Source organism: Equus przewalskii, chromosome 9, assembly GCF_037783145.1.
Source record: "Equus przewalskii isolate Varuska chromosome 9, EquPr2, whole genome shotgun sequence".
Lineage (NCBI taxonomy): Eukaryota > Metazoa > Chordata > Mammalia > Perissodactyla > Equidae > Equus > Equus przewalskii.
Window position 1 is genome coordinate 64660777 of NC_091839.1, and position 22987 is coordinate 64683763.

Sequence of the window (22987 nt, forward strand, 5' to 3'; positions counted from 1 at the left end):
TTATGGTTCCTCGAAAATTTTCTTTTTTAACTGCTGCCATGAACTTGGAGATGACAGATGTACATATTTCAAGTATTACTGCCTTAGTTTTATTCTCCCAAATCAACCGTTCTGAACATTTTTCGGAGTACTGATACTTTTACAACGATTATCAAAACTGTTACTGAAACCTACATCCCCTTCATCAATTCACAGAAACACGCAGTCACAGCCACCTTTAGATCTACGTCCCAGCCGCGTTCACTGTACAAATTCAAAAGTGAAGCCTAGAGAGCTGAATCGAGAAGCCCCATCTCCGCACTTCCAGTCGATTTCTCCCCGGGATGCACTCCGACTGGCTATTCAGCAGTTGGCCGACCCTTCGGACCCGCTGACGAACGAGCAGAGCTTCTGCTCCTCTGCCCACTGGACTCCACGCTGGTCTCGGACCCCCGTCCAACTCCCGCGGGACGCCAAGGAACGTGGAGATTCGAGGTGTAGAAATCACCTGGAGCCCACCATCAGCCGACACTAACACGACCGTCTGTCCTCACAGCCGGGACCACAAGGTCGGAAACCGGAAACGACGAAGTTCGCCGACGCCCCCCGCGTCCGGCCACCAGCTACACCGTCCCGCCCCGGCACGCGAGGCAGGTCTTCAGCCCAGACACATCGAGCGTGGATGCCGCGCTGAGGGGCTTCTCAGGCCCTGCAAAGCCCTAGAACCGGCTCTAGGTGTCCGTGGCGAATGCCAGACAGGACTCTGTCACTATCCCAGCAAATCCCGAGCGGGCGTGGGACAGGCGGCTACTCAGTGCCCCTCGGCCAGGCCCAACGAGTCGAACGCGGAACTAGGGAGCAGGCGGAGGCCGGCGAGGGGTGATTGCTCAGCAGGCCCGGCCTGGCTTTGGGCCCCGGGCCTCGCAGCCGGTGACTCTGCGCCTGCGCCCGCCCCGCCGCTGCCCGCTCTCCAGGCGCGGCCGCGGTCCCGGCTGCAGCACGCCGCGGGGTGTCTGCGTGATCCATGGGCAGCGGCGAGGGTCACGATGACAGATTACGGTGAGGAGCAGCGCAACGAGCTGGAGGCTCTGGAGTCCATCTACCCTGACTCCTTCACAGGTGACTTCTGCGGCCGCAGGCCCGCAGCTACCCTGGGGTGGAGTGGGATCGGCCGGAGCCGCCTCGGCTCTCGGCATTCCGGGCTGGGATGGAGAAGGGGACAGCAAGGCCGCGTGGCCACCTTGCCCTCCACTTTCTCCTCCAGTTCTTCTCCCAAATGGTGAGGCACTTACCTGTAAGTCCGAGGCTGTTTCCCCTTCTCCTCTGTTCTCTAACCTCCTAAAGTCTGGTCGAGGCTGGCGAGGTCCCTGGAGAGTGTCAGGCCTAGAATTCAGTCGGGGGCACTTTGGTTTCTGTGTCACTTACAGCAACCCGAGGTTTAGTGAAATACACGAAAACAGATACTCCGAGTGAGAGTAGTCTTTCCAGAGTCGCAAAGGTGTCAGTTTTCACATTTTTACCTTTATTCAGATAGAAGCTGATTTTCGTACGATGACGTTTTAAAGTTTGTGGGATTCAGAGTGCTGTTCTCAAAGTACCCCAGAGTCAGTTTTGAGAGGAGTATTGTCCCTGAAGTTTGTCGCGTTTTTTTCCGTTTTCCTTCTTTGTTTTTTATATTCTGGCATTCTGCAGAATGCCCAATAAACGGTGTGGCCCAAATTTCAGTTCCCTTGGACATTCGCAGGTTCTTAAATTAGAAGGGATATTAGACATCATCTATTCTAGCCTCCCCTTGCTCCCAAGCAAGGTAATGGAGGCTCAGGAAGGGTGAGTGGCTTGCTCTGAGTGGACCAGCAAGGTAGTAGCCGGATTCCAAGAGTTAAGTCTGGACCTCTTTCCTGTTCCTTTACCTTCCAGACATGTGGGACTTGAGACCTAGCTCCTGCTGGGATGAGGGGGAGCAGAAGATTACTTGGTAGGTTGGGCTAATATAAAATATTTTTGAGAAGTTCGTTAGGTATATTTTAAAGGAAGAGAATTCTATATTAAGCTGTGCTTCTGATGATTCTGAAAATGCTGCAAGATAACCATATCGGTATGGCTTCTCTCACATTACACTCAGTTTTTGAGAAGTGATCAAATAGAGCCTCTGAGCGCGTAGATTTGTGGGGTTTACATTCCCCATCCCTTACTTTGAGTAGTGTTCATCATTGATTGTTAGAATTCAGAGTGTAAGGAAGGTTATTTTAACTTGCAAACTCCAATCTCTCTCCCTTTCATGGTTCAGCTTAGTTTTCTTAGCTCCACCTTTTGATCACTGCTTGCAATGGTAGCAAATTTTGTTCTGCTTTGCCAACAGGCAGATGTCTCTCAGCTATCCCTGTATAGCTCCAGTCCTGTTCATGTTCTCTCTCACCAGCAGTACGGCTGTGCTGTGAGGATGTTAAGGGGATGAGTGAAGAGGGGTTTGAGAGTGTCGTTAACTGGGTGAGTGTGTATGGAGTCTGGCTCCCTTCTCTATCCTTGTTTGTATGTCAATATCTAAATAAAATAAAATATAGGGTCAGTTTTTGGTTATATTCTTATGACGTTTGGTCATTTCTAGTACATTACAAATGTAACAGGCATGAACACTGTGTAGGCGGAGTTAAGAAAGCATAAGATGTGTTATTCTTTTCATTTCTTTGGACATAAAGTATCCGTCATTAAGTACTGTGCATATAAGCCTTTATAAAAGTGATACATTTTTTTAACCCTCAAACAATTGTGTGGTTCTTTCAAATCGTGCTAGGCTCTGATGTAAGTCACTATGTGAAATTCTTGTCAGATGCAAAAGGGCTTGAGGATTCTGAGCCAGGGTAATAAAGATAATTTATGAATCTTTGATGCATTCAAGTATTCAGCACTATCAGCTGAGCCCAACTGTGTCTAATTCCTATCACCATTCCTATGTGCTTTGCAATAAATATATTAAAATGAGATGTCTTGATTTATTGTTCTTCAGGAACTTTGCCTTACTCATGATCATGTTCTTTATGAAACCTCTCAGGGAAAAGGCAGAGGACTTTGGAATAAAATGTTTCTGTGTTTGATCTTTTGAAATCTTGAGGATTTGCAGAGTTTACTGTTTTGTAGCCTTCTTTTGTGTTGATGATTTCATACTTCATATTTTTGTGCTAGGTTTAAGAAAGAGCTTGTTTGTGTCACTTTGTGGAGGAACACTAATTGGTAGTTTTCCAACTTGACTTTGAATCACATTTAATATTAGATTTAGTAAATACTCAATGCTGTTGATGGAGGAGGTGGATATACTTTTTTTTAATAGATGGTCAAGTGCTTGACGGAGAAGCCTGTGTTCAACACATCACGACCCCCCTTGTGGATGCTGAAGAGGCACCATCCAGCCAGCCCATTCTCCTAGCCGCATAGACTTAGTCTAACTTCAGAATTGATTGCTTGACTATCTGCAGAGAACTTTTGGTCCACTGTTGCATTTCTTGTGAATTATAACAAATCATAATTTGTTTCTTCTTTTTTGCCTATTCTGTAGCTTGATAGCACACTGATCCAATCCTCCTAACAAGTAGTCTTCCGAAATATAAGCAGACTCTTCTGATACCGCGTTCTCCTTCCGTAGTGCTTCACTTAACGAGGTCCTGCTAAGTAGTAGAATTTGGTTATTTGCATTTCTGTATCCAAATCTCTGACTGTGTGCGCTCTTTTTGGAACAAATTGGTTGGCTTCAGGCTAACCAAAAGTTAAGTTCTTAGTTCTGTTTGGTCTTATACAGAGGTGTCCGTAATCCTGTATGTGCTTGCGTCAGTACCTCTAAGTAGCAGCCATGAGCATTTAACAGTTAGAATTGCATCTTAGAGATGGGGCAGAAGTCATCTTGTGAAAGGAGCTTTTCTAAGACAGACACTCCCTAAGAACCAGAGGGACTTATTTTAATGTGAGCTGTCTGGTTCTTTGTGAAAACCTTAATATCATTTATGTGTCCCTTTAGTGTAACTTTCTCCTACTACCTCCATTATCTCTCTTCTTGACAAACTCCTTAATTCTGTCCAGTTTACCATCATCCGCCCCTATATCACCTCATACTTCTGCCCCTCCACTAGTTCCTTTCCTATGCCCAACAATCTGACTCTTTTTCTCAAAAGTATTTTGATCCACTCACAATGTTGGAAATCTGGTGTCTTTACTGAAGGCTTCTCTTTCCTCTGCTTACCCCAGCTCACAGTAATGCTTTGCAGTGGCATTATTCCTTCATCACAACTCAGGAATTGTTCATCTTTGCAAATCCAGTTAAGTAACTTTTCCATCCGTAGTTTTCAGTCTTCTCCAAGCTTTGCAATGTTATCTCCCTTTCCATAGTTTTTCTTTTTTTTTGGATTACGTTCAGCTATGACAGAAACCCCCGAATAACAGTGGTTTTAAAAAGATAAAAGTTTATTACTCTTGCACATAAAAGATAGTTGTGTAGCTCTAGTTCAAGAATTCCTCAGGGACCTAGGCTTTTTTTTAGTTCTCTGTCATTCCTAAGAGGTCGTCTCACCCTCATGGTCAAGTGGGTGGTATTCCTTTTCCAAGTGGTAGGGTAGATAAAGGAATGAAGGAAAAAAAGAAGTGAAAGATAGCTGTTTCTTCAGGAAATTTCCTGGAAACTGTGAAAGGACTTATTTGCTTCCATCTCATCAGATGGAACTTAGTCACTGGGAGAGACCTAGTTAGAAGGGACGCTGGGAAATGTAGTCTTCATTCTGGGTGGTCAGTATGCTCAGTTGAAACTGGTATAACTGGAAGAAGGGAGGAGTGGACATTGGGGGATATTAGCAGTGTTCTCTGATATCTTTTTTTTTCTTGTACCTGGTTCATAGTTTTTTCTCTGTAATGGCAGCCTGGTGTGGTGGGTGTTAGCTATGTGACCTTGGAGAAATCATATAAACTTTCCAAGCCTCAATTTCCATGTCTGTTTGAGGAATAATGTAAGTGTAAATACTTTAGAACTGTTAAACAAATATAAGATACTCTTTCATAGAAATTTGCCAGCTTAGTTGCTGATTCTTCTAATTATATGGCTACATGACTCTTCTTTATCAACAGTTTTGATTTCCATTTCCTTCAAGTGCATGGGGCCTAGCTATATCTTGGGAATGCCATCTTTAAAATTTTGGTCTATGACATTCTTCTTTCTGTCTCTGAACTTTGCAGCCCTGCAGTGTTTTCATTCCCATGCTTACTAAACACGCCTCTCATGATTGCTCATAGATTGATAGTTTATCAACTTCTTTCTTGTCCATCTTGCCTCCCTATTCTATCTGGCTCCCAAGGTCAGGCCGTTCAGTGGTGTTCTTGCTAGCATCCCCGTGTCCTCTTTTACCAAATAGTTCCTCATTTACCAAATATTTACTGTATGCATCGTTAGAAGCTCAGTCTGTGGGGAAAAAACACCAAATGAGTAATTTACAACACAGTGTGATGATTCTTTCATGGTTTGTATAGGATACAGCCAGAGCATAGGGGGAGGGGAGGGTCTGAGTCGTTTTGGAGGACTGAGGGGTGATGAGAAGTTAACAAATGAATGAAACCAGGGGAAGGGGCACAGTATGTGCAGAAGCATGACTCTGTGAGGGAGCAAAATGTTTTCAAAAGACAAGTGGCTAGGTATTCCTAGAAAATAAAATGAGAACTGAGAGTTATGGGAAATGAGACCTGACAAATAAGCAGAGACCAGATGACAAAGGGCCTTGTTGGAGATTTAGATATGATCTTATGGGCCAACGGTTCATCACCCATTTACCCCCCACATAGCTACACAGACATGTACCCTGCACCTTTAGACACTGCCACGTCAGACCTGGATCTCGATACTTGGGGTGGCTTCACAATAATATAGGCTTCTCTTGAGTTTGTTGTTACCTTTCATGGCTGCTGCTTTTCTTTTAATCTCTGGCACTTTTTCCTTCTCTTACTTTTTTTCCCCAAAGCTTAAGATTCCTTTCAGAGCTGGTGTCGGCCCTTATTTCTCTCTCTGGTGATCTCATTTACTCTAATGACTTTAGCTCTCACCTCTCTGTGGATGATCCCAAATTCAGTTCAAGCCCACCTGTTTTTAACCTCCACTTGCCCATGTCTGATTGCATGCTCATTACTTCCAACCAAAAGTACTGTGTGTCCTTCAAATATATCATATCTGATTTTTCTTTTGTATTTCTTGTTTTTGTTAGTGGCACCACCATCCTCTGCCTGCAAATTCAGAACGTCATCTATCACTGTCTTAGATTCCTCCCTGTTCTCTGCTATTCCCATAGCTGCCAACCTAGTTCAGAACCTCATTAACTTTGCTGCGACGATTTCAGCAGCTGTCTAGTTTCATCCTGCCTCTGCTCTTGTTTGTGTCCTTCTGTTTTATGCATTCTTGCTAGATTTATCTTCCTATGTTTAAAAATAAAATTCTCACCATACTGCTGCTGCTAAAGAAACTTTCACTGTCCACAACTAAACTTCTAATTGTATTTTCAACTAGTTTTCTTCACCCACACATACGCCTGCCAAGTGGAATAATTTCTGATTCCCTGTATATTCCTTAAGCTCTCCCACCATTATGCCCTTACTGCCCTGTCCCTGTCACCTACGTTCTGTTTCTCCCTCTCTCCTTACCAATACACCTTCATTCACAGCCTAGCTCAAATGACTTCCCTGGAATTTCTCTACTGGAAAACAATTTTTCATTTTTCTTTTTCGAGGAAGATTAACCCTGAGCCAACATCTGCTGCTAATCCTCCTCTTTTTGCCCAGGAAGATTGGCCCTGAGCTAACATCCGTGCCTATCTTCCTCTACTTTATATGAGGGGTGCTGCCACAGCGTGGCTTGACAGGTGGTGCGTAAGTCCTCACCCGGGATCTGAACCGGCGAACCCCAGGCCACCAAAGCAGAACGTGCGAACTTAACTGCTGAGCCACCAGGCTGGCCCCACAATTTTTCTTTTTGAAAGAAACTTTATACAGTTTATTCAGTTCCTCCAGTTACTAGCTGTATAACCTTGGGCACATTATTTCAAAGCTCTTTTATCTCAGTTTCTATATCTATAAAATTGGGATAGTACTATATTTAATTGATTCTAAGGCATAGTTTTACATTTTAGCATCTCTGAAATATGAATTTGTCTTACAGTCAATTACTTATCATAGTTTAATTGGCAGCTTCTTTTTTCTTTCTTAGTGGCGCATAAAGTAGGGTACATCTCATACTTGATGGCATCTTAAATTGGGTAAAATATGGTAATAGTATAAAATCGTGGTCTTGGTGTGAAAATTAAAGGACCTTCATGTAAATGCGTAGCACAACACAGGCATAAAGTAATGCTCAATAAATGTAAGCTGTTGTTATTAAGTATTGACGACCCCTAACTTACAGCCTCACGGAGTCCTAGAAAATGGTCATAAGTTGGAATGTCATTAGGTTGAACCTTTATTTCTATAGTTGCAGTGTTTACATTTCGTGACATGTAAATGCTAAAGTTGGTCATGAAATAGGAACGAAATACATCACATATATTTTATACACATTTCTTTAAAAAAAGATAAGGCCAATCATATTACAAAAGCTTTATTATAATTACCTTTCAGGGACGTTTTCAGCATGGACTGGACTTCCTGAGGCCTGTTAAAATATGAATCCAGTGTCCAGTGACTCTTATCCTCCTGACAAACCCCTTCCTAGTAATCATAGATATTCATCATTGCTTCACGTGCTTTCAGGCATCAGTTAAAATGAAGGCATGTGTCTCGAAAATTTTATTGATAATGAATATTTGATGAAGGCCTCAGAAGTTCTTGAGTAGGCGGAAGCTGAGTAGTCTCCGTGGTGACTCCTTCAGAGATCCCCTTGCTGTTTCATTTCAGAAAGAGGCTGCTAAGCTGCTGCGAGCCTCCCAGGAGCCGCTGCCTCCCTGGCCGGAGTGCGGCACCAGCTTTTCTTGTGTTCGGTAGCAGTCACAGGTGGCTCAAATGGTTTTGTTTATTTGTTTACTTTTCTGATGGTTCTGAATACAACTTTTCTTTGTTTTCATTTTTCTTCTTTCATTCCATTAGTTTAGTTCTTTCATCGAGCCAGAATTTGTTGAGTTTCGAGATGCTGCCAGGCCCCAGTCTAGGCGCTCTCACAAAGTTTCATGGCATTCTTGTGGAAGAATAGACAGTAAGCAGGTATCTAGCATCCGGTAGACGTCAGGCTGTAAGAAGGTATATGATGCTTTCTATTTATATAACTGTTGATTTGTGTGTCTGGGGTAACAAATTGTAAGCAATTTGATGTTTGAATTCATGACTAATTTTGTAATTCCGTGAAAGATGATAGAGGGTCAATAGTTTGTGAAAGAATAAGGTTCGGTTCTAGGGATGATGTGGGAGGAAGAGATAGCTAGAAGACAAACTCTAACAAATTAATATTTACTGTTTGTTTGTCATGGAGATTGAGTTATACTTCGGAATATCTAAGTATAAAAATTGGTGATGAGACTGAATATCATTGGGTAGTTTCTGATGAGAAATGTCAAAGTTTTTTTTTGCTGTTCCATTTGGGAATTTTTTAGGATGTAATTTTCCATGTATAGGTGGACATTTTGAATTAAAAGGTAAATTACTTAATGTTTTAATTGATTTGATAAAACTCCAAGAGGGTATCTGCTATATGTATTTCTTTCCAGATTGCGGACAACATTAGAATTAAATAGAAAACTGATGGACGTTTTATCATTTGAATCTTGTGTTCAGTCTGTATTTGTGAAAATGGAAATACAGTCTAGGGATCACTTTCTGGGACTGAATAGTGGTATTTTGCTAATAAGGAAAAGCATCTGCCTTAGGAAGCATCTTAATAACTTAACCTCTGTGGATATTTTCTTGCAGTATTATCAGAAAATCCACCCAGCTTTACCATTACTGTGACCTCTGAGGCTGGAGAAAATGATGAAAGTAAGTCTGGGCAAAAGTGCCTGTAGTTTTTCTAAGCTTCTCTCTTAGGAATTTTACTCACTGTGCTAGGCATTGCAGATATGGAGGTGCTAAGGTGCTGTTAAAAATCTAGTATACTAGACATACTCACATAGTGCTGGTGGGAGTGTAAACTGGTGCAGCCACTATGGAAAACAGTATGGAGATTCCTCAAAAAATTAATAATGGATCTACCATATGATCCAGCTATTCCACTGCTCGGCATTTATCCAAAGAACATGAAAACACAAATGTGTAGAGATGTATGCACCCCTACATTCATTGCAGCATTATTCACAGTAGCCAAGACTTGGAAGCAACCTAGATGCCCATCAAAGGACGAATGGATAAAGAAGATGTGGTATATATACACAATGGAATACTATTCAGCCATAAAAAGGGATGAAATCTGGCCATTTGTGACAACATGGATGGACCTTGAGGGTATTATGCTAAGCGAAATAGGTCAGAGGGAGAAAGTCAAATAGTGTATGATCTCACTCATAGGTAGAAGATAAAAACAAGGACAAACAATCACAGAGAGACAAAGATTGGATTGGTGGTTACCAAAGGGCAATGAGGGAGGGAGGAGGACGAAAGGGGTGATTAAGCACATGTCTACGGGGATGGATTGTAATTAGTCTTTGAGTGGTGAACATGATGTAATCTTCACACAAATCAAAATATGATGTACAGGTGACATTTATATAATGTTATAAACCAGTGTTACCTCAATGAAAAAAGAAAGAAATTCTCTTTTAATTGATGCGAGGAAAACTTCTGAGAGCGTATGTAAATCTTTGAAAATCCAATACATTTAAGCATTAAAGTCAAACCTTGATTGCATTGTAATATGCTACTTATTCCTGAAAATACCCCCAGTGTGAGATATAGGGAAAGGACAAAGTAGGCTGCTGCATATCCTTTTAGTTAGAAAGAGATTTGAAAATTTTGTTTTGTGTGATTAACACTTTTGTAACTGTTAGTGTTTAAGGGAATTAAATCTTAGAATAGTTTCCTATGTATGAGTTAAAAAAAAAAGAATCTAGTATAAATGTGTGTTTCTAGTCAGTATTTACTATGTAAACATGGCTTGTAGAGAAATAGAGAGGAAGTCAATGAGATATATTCTGACACAGTAAGCTTAGTTTTAAAAAGTGAAACAGAATCATTAACCATACAGCAGATGGAGAAAAGGTAGGGGATTTTTGTCCATCACAGGACTTCACATGCACACATACTTCAGTGGTTTGTGGTATTCCATCGAGTGACTGTTATTTTTCTTCTTTGAATGTTTAGGTGGTTTATTGGACATTTGCTGTTATAAATTGGGCTGAGTAAACACCTATCTGGATGTTTTTGTCTCTCTCTTTAGGATGGATATTCCATCATTAGTTAAATACGTATGTACATAAAATCAGATAAAAACTGCTATTATATAATTATAAGACTAAGACAAATGTAAAAATTGAAATAAAATAGCTGTAAAACTAATGCATTAAAATTAAGTAAACAAATTTGGCAGATTTGGAGGCCAAGTGTCTGAAGTTCATTTCCACCTTTAGTCTTTGGTGGCAGATGTTATCTCAGGGCTAATCTTCCTCAAAAAGAAAAAAAGCGTATATAGAGAATATTAGAGGGTAGTAGTAAAACAAACAGACAAAATTTTTTGTTGACATCCAACACAAAAATTAAAACAAAATATCAAACCAGCATATTTTAAGGTGTTTTTTTTCTTCCATGGAGAGAAATCTAGATTTGAGTTATAATCATCAAACTCAGGAGGTTTTAATAATTAAAATGTGAGTTATAAGGTAAAATCTAAACAAAAGATTACTATGACTTATAAGTTTTAACAGAAAATGTTTGGCACAGGCCAAAAGTGAATGAGAAGGTAGAGATGAGTCAGGTTAAAAGTTTCTCAGACAACCTCTCAAACTGTGCAGTTGAAAACCATTTCACCTAGCAGCCGCTTGGCACTGCCCCGCTGGCATTGTACAGATGGAAGTAGACCCCAGGGCTACAGCCGGAATTGCTCTGGGAACTGGCTCTGGGAGAACCCTGAAAATGAGCCTAAGGTAGTACTTTGTCTATGTGTTGTATTCAGTGCCTTTTGTTCATCTTAAGGAAGGTTTTAGAAAGAGTGACTTTTATCCATCCTCTTTCTCAGACATGCAATCTGGTAAAATACTAATAAGTTGTAAGTGTTTTTAATGTGTTAGAAGTGATTTTAGGTATTCCCATGATTTGTTTTCACTTATCTTTGTGGTATGTGTTGTTTGTATTAATGAGTATCTATCTGGTCTCATAGTAATCTTGTTTTTCTATGCAGAAAAATCTGTTGAGCTACTTTTCATTGACACATTGTAAGTTAATTACTGATTCCACAAAGATGTTGACCTCTCCGTACTTTACATTTTAAGGTATTCATATCAAACTTTTATCTTGTGTCTTTAGCTGTCCAGACTACCCTCAAGTTTACATACAGTGAAAAATACCCAGACGAAGCCCCCCTTTATGAAATATTCTCCCAGGAAAATCTAGAAGATAATGATGTCTCAGACATTTTAAAATTACTAGCATTACAGGTAAGGAAATAACATTTTATGTTTTGTAATGGCATTATTTTACTGGCCTTAAATATTATACATTAATTTCAGGAGTCAGAAAATGCTATTAAATGTGTGAAGCATTGAACAAGCAGAATTCATGATTTATATATATATATCACAAAGCATCTTTTTGTTTCTCACTCTGTACCTTTAAAATTTGAGTAAGCCAAGTTCCTAGACCTTTGTTTGAAACTCAGTCAGCCCTGTCATTTTGGATGATAAAAGTCCGATAGGTACTTTAAGTTATAAACATGGTTTCGATTTGTTTCTCAGAATGTCCAGTTCCATGTGCAGTTAAAAATTCCAACTTTAAACAAAATTTAAACTCCCAACTCCTCTGACATGTTGCAGGCTAGTTGCCTACAATCTGGAAAGAGGACTGGTGATTTTTTTTTTAATCCTAGCTCTCCTTCTCCCTAAGCTTACAAATAGCAACAATGGCTGCTATTTTAGAGGGGAGATTGTGTGGAAGAAAAAATGGCTATTGGAAAGCTCTTCTTGCCTAGTTCTGTGATGGGATGGGCCATCCACAGTCTGAGCTTGGCACGTATTTAAAGCTCTCTTGCTTGGGTAGAAAGGTTTCATGGGTTCTTCAGAGTAGGGAGTAGGGAGAGCAAGTAAAGTCTTTACTCCACCATCTTGAAATTAGAAGTCCTAGTTTTGTTTTTTTCTAGAAGAATTGGAAAATATGTCTCCACTGTAAATGTGACTTGTATATTTCAAGGACTGTTGGTCCTCTGAATGCTGATATTTTAAAAATATTTGGAGCTATTATGAAATGAAGAGTGAAAGAAGATATATCAAGCATGAATTTATGCTGTTCCTGGGCCCCGTTCACTCCGCTACCCAGTATGAAATTCTCTTAATTCTGTTATCATTTGGCTTAACATGCTTCAATTTAAAACATGCAAAGAACTTGGGATAGTATGCTGTATTCAGTTAGTCATATATTAATATAAATTATTTGATCTGAGTGATTTTTTTCCTATGTGTTTTATATTTTATTTATACTCAAACTCCTTCCTTTCAAAAAAGAAGTTTTGGTTTCTTTCTGATACTTACGTGAGATCAGATGTATTGAGGGAGTATTTGTACTTTTTCTCCAAAAATAGTTGTATTAATTTTCAATTATCAAAATAATAAGTTCATGTTATGAAAAACTGAGAAAATCATGAAGAGGAAAATAAAGATTACTCTTAATCTCACCAGTGAGGTACAACTGCCTATTAACCTTTTGGTGTGATATAGTTCCAGACTTTTTTTCTTATGCTATTATAGTCCCCCTCTCTTGCCCCAAGTTAGATCATTCTATACATAATGTTTTATCACATCCTTTTTCTCACATAACAATATATGTGGGCATCTTTCCATTTTAGTAAACATGTATATGAATCATTGTTTTTGATAACTGCATAGAATTTCACTGTATGTATAGTTATACATATCCTTTTTGAAACAATTTAGAATTATTTCTCATTTTGCCTGATTTAATATGTAATTCTTTGAACAGTCTTATATATCACTGTTTATAAATCCTTAGAGCAGAGTCTCCATTGAATCCCTAGTACCTGGCACATAGTAGACTCAAATATTTTTGAATAAACAAAAAGAATGAATTAACAATGAGAATACTAATCCAGTGTTTTCTAGAAGTAGGATTGCTGGATTAAAGGGTATGTGTACTTAAGAATTTCATACACACTGCCCAATTGACCATCAGAATGGTCGTGCCAAGTTATGATCTCACTACAGCCAGTGAGGTGTCTGCCCACATTTGCTAACACTAGATATTTTCATTTAGGAAGAAAAAAATGATAAGAAGATGAAAATAGTATACAATCGTAATTTGTAATTCTTTAATTACTAGTGATATTGAAATCTTTTCATATGACTTCTCGTTGTCTAGTTTCCATATGAATTTTTTTTTTTTCTGTTGGAATACTTTTTAAAAAGAGATCCTACTGGGATTTGTTATTGAAATGTATCAAGCATTAAGTGACCAAGACAGACACCATCCCCTCTTGTAGATTTTATACTCAGTGAGGAATATGGACTAGCATTATTCTGTGTAAAAAATGCTATGATGGGTGAAGTGCAGGATTGTATGAGTGGATATAGACTTGAGCCATTGGAGAAGCTTCCAAGAGGAAGCTGAGACCTGAAGGAAGACTGCCAGGCAATAAAGGGAGTAGAAGAGTTTCAGGGTAGAGGAACCAGCTTGTTAAGGGGCGTGGAAGTGAGAAAGAGAGAAAAGATCGTTATTTCCTTCCCCAGCGTCCAGTCATACTAATACTCTAGCTTAGAATTTGAGGTTGGTGGTAATATATGATGGAAGTAAAGAGATTAATTCCCCAAAGGTCTTCTAAACTATTTTAAAAAGTATGGCCTTGCTCCCATTTGGTTTGGGAAACTCTTGAGGGATGTTAAACAAGAGATTGACTAGATCAGTTTGTGTGTGTATTGAGTGGTCAGAGAAGTTGATGTCAGGGGTGACAAGACCAGAGGTTTTAAGAAGATCATTTAGGAGTTTCTTCTAATATTCTGGGCTGAAGATGATGGTGTCCTAGGTTAGGATAATAACAGTGTTGATAGAGAACGATACATGGATTTAAATGTTACATAAGAATAGATAAGAGGCAGTGATAGAGCTTATGATGGTATGGGAATGTTTAGGCTGGGTGGATGGTGGTGTGATTCTCTGAGATGGAGAGCTTAGAAATAGGTTTTGTGGAGAAGATGATGATTTCAGTGTTGAGATGCCTGTGGTACATCTGAGTCACTGTCCAGTGGACAGTTTTAATATGGGTTTGGCACTCAGGGGAGAGATTTGTGTAGAGTCAGATTTAGGATGGTTAGCGTGGAGACACCAATGGAGAAGCCCCATTGGAAAGGATTACAGAAGGTAGGTTGAAGCCTTGTCTTCATGGAGGGTCCAGGAGATGATACCCACTAAGTGCTGCTGAGGCCGGCCCTGTCAGGGAGTGCTTGGAAATGTCTTCTTCTTCTAGGAGTGAAATTCTGGCTTGTGTATTTGGGGATTTTTTTTTTTTTTTTTTTTTGGCCTGCTTTCTTGGAACCCTATCTTGTTTCTGTGGATAAACAAGATATTTTATTTTATTCTGCCTTCAAATGACCAAATTCCAAATATCTTTTGAATTATATCCCTTTCATGAGTTGGAGATGCTTTTATATTTGATTTTAAACCATTCCAAATTGAAAGAAAAAAAAGTAAAGATAAATCACCTTGGCTACAAAATTCAGTTCATTGTCACAGCTCTTAAAATACCCAAAAAGAACTGAAATAATAAAAACATGCTGGAGAACTGATGTTACTGTTACTAGGAACTGTTGGAAAAGGTTTTCTGAGTTCTACCTTCCTTTATGATTGTTAAACAGAATTTACTGAAATATCTATTTTATGTTGGATATAGCAAATTACATGAATTTTTACATTTAAGACATTTATGTGAATGTTCAATTCTTAAATGATCATTTATCCAAGTGTCTGAACTTACAGTGTAACTGAATTAGTAATCATATTAGTAATGTATCGAGTTTAGTGATTACGCCAAAACACTTTTTCATTGGTTAGCTTTAAATTTTCTGAGAAGTGTGTTTCTCACTGCAACTTTTTTTTTTTGGTTACATAGGCAGAAGAAAACCTTGGTATGGTGATGATTTTTACTTTAGTGACAGCTGTGCAAGAAAAATTAAATGAAATAGTAGATCAGATAAAAACCAGAAGAGAAGAAGAAAAGAAACAGAAAGAAAAAGAAGCAGAAGAAGCTGAAAAGGTATATTTAAGAGCCATGTTTTGTTTCATTATTCTTTAAATCTGGTTTTTTTGGTTGTTTGGTTTTTTGCTTTTGGAAATTTCAGTAATTTTTTTGGAAATCACAAAAATAAATAAAAGTAAATTTTAACAAAGTTTTACTAAGTAAAATTTTAGAAATCCCTCATTTAGTTGGTGACATAGCACGAGTAATGATTAATAATTAGTCAGTAAAGCTCATACAGGTAAAATCAAGAAATATAAATTATTTCACTTATTGTATAGAGTTTAGACTTATAAAGCTCTTACCAGAGTGATTTAAATATTTACTAAATGTAAAGAAAATATCAAATTCTGAAATTGAATAAAAAAAGATAAGCTGTGATGTTAGTATTGTAAATTGACGTGTATTCAAAACATACTACCGACAGTAACAACTTTCTTCTTAACAGTGAATAGCAGCGAGGGTACATTCATTGCATATTATCTTTGTTGTTTGTAATAAAAATAAAAAATGGACTTTTCCAGAATAAATTGCCCAAACCAATGAGAGTAGCCACTGCAGGCAGAAATCAGATTAAATATTTCAAAACTTGAAAGATTGTTTTTCTCTTTTTCTTATAAGTGGCTGTATTCATTCATCTAGAAGATCATTAGGCTTTATTTTTTAAACCACTGTCTCATTTGTCTGGTGATGATATGTCTTCTTTATTTTCTAAGCAATTATTTCATGGCACTCCTGTTACAATTGAGAATTTCTTAAGTTGGAAGGCCAAGTTTGATGCAGAACTCTTGGAAATTAAAAAGAAACGAATGAAAGAAGAAGAACAAGCAGGAAAAAATAAATTAAGTGGTATGACCCCCCTCCCTACTCCTGTTCCCTGCAAACTCCTTTATCACTTCTTATATAGAAAGAGGATCATTTGGACAATTTCTGTAAGAAAATAATATACTTGGGCATCTAGTACAAAAAGAGAAAACATTCTCTCTACATGATGATATTTCTTCACACATAATTATAATTAATTTTTATGGCTTATCTTTGATCTCGATATTGCAATGGATAGATCCCAAGATACAGCTACCATGATTTTCAAGATCACAAGTCTTAGAAGTTGTAGGGTCAAACCCATTGTTTTTCTAGGACTCTAAGGCAGACTAGGTTTTCACTTGTTCCATTTTAATGCAAATACATTTCATATGTCTCTTAGCTGTTTGTTGGGTTCATAAATTTATTGAAATTCACAGAAAAACAGGTTTTCAGACTGGTTTTCTTAGATTATTATACTTTTTAAAGGGCTGTAAGGGAAGATAGAGGACCACTATGTTGTTTGAATTAAACATATTTATTTCTTTTAGGGAAACAGCTGTTTGAAACAGATCATAATCTTGACACATCAGATATCCAGTTCTTGGAGGATGGTAAGATAATACTAGAATTCCACATGTACATGATGTGTTGTTTTTAATATTAAACCCTGAAAATCAGAGTGATAACTTATTGTAAAATTTTCCTTCCAAGGCTGTAAGGAAATAACATTTTGAATAATAAATAGTAATATTTGATTAATTTATACATTGAACTATAGTATTTTTTAAAGTTTCCTGATAACTTAAGCAACGAAAGGATAGCAGTGGATAAACAATTATGGTCATATTAGCATCTAACAACTAGTAAAATGGGCCACTGTGACTCAGGTGACCTGTTCTCTTCAAATTTCTAGTATCATAAATCTATGGAAATTATATTCCATGGTCTGTCACGGAGCTTTATAAAAACCTCAGATCTGGAACTCCTGGCATGCTCTCCAACCAGAAATCTTACATTTCATACTACTCTTGCTGTCTTCGGAGCATGGAGTCCCTTACGCCTTCCTTCTCCTTTTTGTCCTGACCCTTACCCTTTTTCAGTCTTCTGTCTGTCCATCGTCCATCCATCCACTAATATTTATTGAATCCCTACTATATGCCAAGCACTGTCCTGGCTGCTGAGAATACAGCAGAGAACAGTCTAGACAAATTCCCTGCCCTCATGGAGCTTATGGCCAGGTGTGTTTATTAAACTGCTCCATCTGTCACACCTCCAGTAGCACACTTCGTTAGCTGTCTGTCATGCCCATCTTGCCAGTTGGAGATCCATCTGGCCTTTCACTTTGTTTCCTGGACTGTCTGGGAGAGGGTTAAGAATCCTTGTTGATGTGGCCCATTGCTAAATCATACTTAACCTGAGCTGGGCCCTTACTGACTCTCAGCATTCTATCTATCTATCTATCTATCTATCTATCTATCTTAACACATTCTTGCTCCAACATTTTTATAGTCTTAAAAAAACCAAAAAACAACAAAGATGTCCTTATCCTCATCTATCCCCCTCTCACTTTAGGAGCGTCTTTGACCTACTTTGTTGAGAAATTCTAGATCCAAAAAGCTTTGTCTGTCCTCTCTTGCACTTTAGAAGTTCTATATCTTCACTAATTCCCGACTCCTTTCCCTAGCTGATGAATCAAATGTCTCCTCATATCCAATAACTTACCAAAAGCTGTCTGTTGATTCTGCCTCTGAAATGTCTTTTTAACTCTTTCCTCCTGATTTGAAGTCTATATCATTTTTCACCTGTACTTTTGTAGTGAAAGATGTGATAGCTTTTGTGGTAGCTTCTTAAATTATCTCCATGCTTCCATCTCTTCTTCCTTCTAGGGCTCTTAACTATCCTATAGTTACTGCCTCTGAGATGGTATTTCTAAAACCCATGTTTAATCATGACGTTGTTCTCCTTGAAATCCTTTGATGGTTCTCTACTGCCTAGAGTAAAGGGTTGACCTACACAGTCCTTCAGTCTGGCCTTCGTCTGTGTTATCTCCAGATATTTTCCCTCAAGAATCTTGTATTCCAGTTAGAAGTAGTCAAGGTCTTATCTTTTCTCTCTGCCTTTTTTGTATACATCTACCTAGAATTTTTCTACTTGGTGGATTCAAATTTATCATGAAGATATTTCAGATGTCATCCACTCTCTGAAGCCTTCACTACCTCTCCGACAGAGTCGGTTATTCTTTGGCCTGAAGTTAGCAAATTGTATTTTATTACTGAGCTGCTCATAGGCATGAAGCAAAACTCATTCTCGTTGAATTGAATGTCACTGGGCTAGAGTCTGAGAGGGAAGGAATAAACAAGTTTTGGTGATTTAAGAGTACTGTAATATTGTACCTTTATGTACTTCAGACAAATTGAAGAGTGAAGACGTTTAATGCAAAGCCTGGGTATTGCTTCCTGTAGGGCTTAGATATTGGAATCTTGGAAAGGCATACCAATGGTTACAAGGGGAACTGGATGAGAGTGAAGATCAACTTTATTAATTGAATAAGTTTAGTTGAGCTGTAATGTACATATCTGCCACTATTGGAAGAGTATGGTCAGTGTTCATCAACTCTGTATAACCAGGACATCATCATTGTCTTCATCTTGTAGTATGCTACATCATAAATAATTCATTCTAGGAAGGCTTTTTTTGTAACTAGATTTTTTAGTCTATGAACTGGAAGCATGAAGTTGCTCTTAAAATGTGTGTGTCTCTGCTGACCAATACAGATCATTGTTGTTGTGATTTGCAGTAATAGCTCAGGATTTCATCTTGAACTTCACGTGCACATTTAGAAGTTTCTGTTTCATATTGCCAGTGAATTGTATCTGTTATTCCTGAGTGTAAGACTGAGGGTGAAAACTTTTGTCTTTTGCAGCTGGAAACAATGTGGAGGTAGATGAGTCTTTGTTCCAGGAAATGGATGACTTGGAGCTGGAAGATGATGAGGATGATCCAGACTACAATCCTGCCGACCCAGAGAGTGACTTGACTGACTAACGGACCATCCCCATCTGCAGAGGCTTGACTGCCACAGCATCTGTGGCTATGCTGAGATGGTGTGGATTTTCCTTTCTTTTTTTCTAAGAAAAAATAATTTTCAGGAGAATATTCTTCTGATAGCTTTCATCATTGAACTAAATAAACTGACCTTAAAATTTTAAATATAAAATGTTCAATTCCTCTTTTTGGTGGGAAGAAGGTCACATATTTAAAATCATTTAGTGTTGGAGAGAGATCCTGCTTATAGCACTGAGACTTGAAGATAGGCTGCTGATGTGCACAGTTGTGAGTATCTATACAGCAGAATTGGAATAAGTCAGAATTTCTATGCTGGAGACAGTGGTGCCTTTTGGATTCTAAGTGTTGTCATTCATATAAAATATTAGAAGACTGAGGTGAATAGAACACTGACCCTTCTGAAGTCTCACCTTCAGGCATGATAAATTCAAGTCTTAAAACCAGAAGCCCATAATATAGTCAGGAATAAAATGAACTTTAGTCCTATAGTAGTATTTTAATGAGAATCCTTTGTGGAGTTATTAACAGTTGTGCACTCTAGGCCCTTCTCAGTTTACATTAATAAACACTGAGCCTCAATCTGAATTTTAAAATAGTGAAATCTCATGCAGTGACATATGCGATTCTGATGCACACTCCTGATTAAGAACACTCTCCTACAGTTATGGAGACTATATATTGTGATGTTCCCCTAATTTCCTAATTAACCAGTCTGAAGGGTTCTGAATTTGTGGGGCTGTACACACCATCTACAAGAAAACCACACATCCACATCCACGCACATGTGACTGTCTTCTTACTAATTTGGGATGATTGATTTGGGGACTCCAGGTAGGAGAGCCAGGCTTTATGCAAGTTATCCAGTCACTGCAGTTTCGGAGGATTGGATCTTAACTCCAATAGTAAATTACTTGTGCTATTGCAAATGGCTGCCTTCATTCAAAAATACATAGACCACATACCCACAAGCACAGCAATATCAACCTCACATTTGTCTTTGGAGTCGGAACTTATGATTAAAATCAAATTATTTCAGACAAAACTATCATTGAGGAGTTTGATACTTCTCACCAGCCTTGATCCCAGACCACTAAAAGGGAATAGCAGCATTGTTCAGCATTTTCATGCAGAGAGTAGTCCAAAAGTCTGTGTGGTGTGAGATTTTGCTTTTCCTAAGGAGAGATCCTTTTTGAAATTGACCAGCTGATGCCTAAGAACCGGAAAGAGCAGTTCAGTTAAAGTTAAGAAAAGCAGTGGTGAGGAGTGATGTCCACATCATGGCAGAGTGAGTTCTTTTTGTCAGTCACCTATAAGTTGCAACCAGTAGGACATCCATAGTCCAACAAAGGGCTCTGCACAGCACATGGAATGCCTGAGAGACCCATACATCTATACATCTAAAGATGGGGGGGAATGGACCTTCTGGAGGTGGTGGAACCAGGGGAGCAGTGACAGAAAGTCCAGAGACCAGAGGCCCTGGGAACTCAGGTTACATCCATGAATGGAGGCCCCAGAAATCCAGGCAACCCATGCTCCCAGAGGCACCAGGAATCACTGCAGGGCCTGTGACCAGATGCTCTCAGAACTATGATGACTTGTGACCTATGCCTTCCCCCAGTGGTGGTACCTTCAACCCTGGTCCTCCCAGCAGTGGGGGCTGCATCCAAGACCCTGACACCCCTGGAAGTGGCAGTGGCGCCTGTGACCAGAGGTTCCAAGAATTGCACGGGTGCCAGACACCAGAGGGTGTAGGAACTGCAGTGGCACTTGCGAGCAGCCCCTCTCCCTCCCCCAGTGGTGGCAGGTGGCACCTGTGACTTGAGGCTTCAGGAATGCAGTGGTACTCGCAACCCAGCCCCCAGTGGTGGTACCTCCGACTCCAGACCCTGGCAGTAGTCGCATTGCCTGTGACCTGAGGTTACAGGAACCACACAGGTGCTGGAGAGCAGAGATTTGAGGAAAACTGGTGGTGCTTGCGACCTAGGTATCCCAACCCCTGTGGCAGTGATGGTGATACCCACAACCCGTGACCCTAGCTCACCTGGCAGTGGTGGTGACACTCGCAAACACAGCACTCCTGGCAGCAGTGTTGCCAGCACTCCAAGATAACCTGGGAGCAGCAGGGTAGGAAGTGCATGTGGCAGCACAACCTGAGCCTGTGGAGAGCCCACAGAGCCAGGTAACAGTGACAGTGGAGCCTACAACTCCGGTCTCCCTCAGCTGCAGGGGCGCCTGCAGCTTTGGCCCCCCTGCCCATAGCAGTGATGCCTGCAGAGCCGACAAACTTGGACATGCCAGAGGTTCCTGTGACCCCAGCTCCTGCCCCACTCTCCCCTTCCTCCCCATTGCAGTGGGGGAACATGTGACCCAGGCAACCCCAGAATTAGCAGAAGTGCTCTGACCCCAGTGGCAACACTCGTGACTGCAGCACTAGTGTGAGCAGCAAGGCACCAGCAATCTCAGAGGCACAAGCAGCACACGGGGCAGTGATGACACCTCTGGCAGAGGCAGTGGAGGCTGGAAAGTGCAGACTCTCAAATACAGTCAAAAGCAGCTCAGAATCAAAGTAACCAAAGCCTTACCCAAATGAGAATGGTGCTTGCTACCACAAATGTGCTGGCAGAGATAATTTAAGTACTATGATGTGCTACAGTAACAGTATCACACAAAGAAAATGATAACTCTCCAGACACCAAACTCAAAGTCATGGAGTATTGTGACCTAACTGACAGAGAATTCAAAATATCTTTAATGAAGAAACTCAGTGAGTTACAAGAAAACTCAGACACTTCAATGAGCTCAGGAATGAATTTAATGAACAGAAGGAGTACTACGTCAAACAGATTGAAATTCTAAAAAAGAACCAAACAGAAATTCTGGAGCTGAAGAAAGTAGAAAGCATTGGAAATAGAGCAGACCAAATGGAGGAGATAATAAGTGAGCTTGAAGATAGAAACCTAGAAATGATTCAGGTGGAAGAGGAGAGAGAATTAACATTTTTAAAAAACAGAGACATATTGACTCAATTAGGAAAAGCCATATAAGGATGATAAGTATCCAAGAAGAGAGAGGGAGAAGAGAGGAGAGAGCTTGTTTAAAGAAATAATAGCTGAGAAGTTCCCAAACTTGGGGAAGGAACTGGACATGCAAGTACGTGAAGCTAATAGAGCACCTAATTATCTCAACATAAAAAGACTTTCTCCAAGGCACATTTATATTAAAACTATCAAAAGTCAATGACAGAGAAAGAATATTAAGGGTGGCCAGAGAGAAGAAAATAACCTACAAATGAACCCCCAATAGGCTATCAGTGGATTTCTCAGTAGAAACTCTAAAGGCCAGGAGAGAGTGAAATACGTTCAAAATATTGTAAGATAAAAACTGTTAGTGAAGAATACTCTATTCAGCAAAGGGATCTTTCAAATATGAAGGAGAAATAAAGGTTTCTCTAGACAAACAGAAGTTGAATGAGTTCATTGCCTCTAGGCCTACCTTACAAGAAATTTTGAAAAGAGCTCTTCTACCTGAAAGGAAAAGGCAAACGTATACAAAGCTGTAGGCAAGGTGATAGAATCAGAAAATTGCTACTGTGTATGAGAACAGGTTAGTAAACAATTAATTATAATATAAAGGCTAAAGGGAAAAAAAGCGTTAAAAATAACTACTTCAATTTGGTAACAAAATCACAATACAAAAAGGATAATTTGTGACAAAACATAGATGGGAAAGAGGTAAAGGATGGAATCTGCATAG

The 22987-nt window shown here is 39.5% G+C and overlaps 1 protein-coding gene across 9 annotated transcripts; it reads left to right on the forward strand.

The window, feature by feature from the left end:
- The first annotated feature begins 219 nt into the window (after positions 1–219).
- On the forward strand, positions 220–19385 carry RWDD1 (RWD domain containing 1). 9 transcript variants are annotated; one of them, XM_070556882.1, is made up of 10 exons: positions 960–1098; positions 2339–2466; positions 8074–8223; positions 8890–8955; positions 11306–11339; positions 11431–11561; positions 15236–15379; positions 16078–16210; positions 16717–16779; positions 19092–19385. In XM_070556882.1, exons 4-10 carry the CDS (start codon positions 8947–8949, stop codon positions 19211–19213), a joined length of 636 nt encoding a protein of 211 aa, XP_070412983.1. In that variant the 5' UTR covers positions 960–1098; positions 2339–2466; positions 8074–8223; positions 8890–8946; the 3' UTR covers positions 19214–19385. The 9 variants fall into 9 exon arrangements, with proteins under 9 accessions (XP_008516302.1, XP_008516317.1, XP_070412985.1 ...); XM_070556881.1 differs by lacking the exon at positions 8074–8223 and having other exon boundaries at positions 840–1098; XM_070556883.1 differs by lacking the exon at positions 11306–11339 and having other exon boundaries at positions 844–1098.
- The last annotated feature ends 3602 nt before the right edge of the window (positions 19386–22987 follow it).

Excerpts from the sequence above, each read along its gene's own strand:
- RWDD1 (XM_008518080.2), top strand. The coding sequence starts at position 1,026 with ATGACAGATTACGGTGAGGAGCAGCGCAACGAGCTGGAGGCTCTGGAG. Across the intron at positions 1,099-8,889 it reads CTACCCTGACTCCTTCACAG|TATTATCAGAAAATCCACCC; the intron begins GTGACTTCTGCG and ends ATTTTCTTGCAG. Across the intron at positions 16,780-19,091 it reads TATCCAGTTCTTGGAGGATG|CTGGAAACAATGTGGAGGTA; the intron begins GTAAGATAATAC and ends TGTCTTTTGCAG.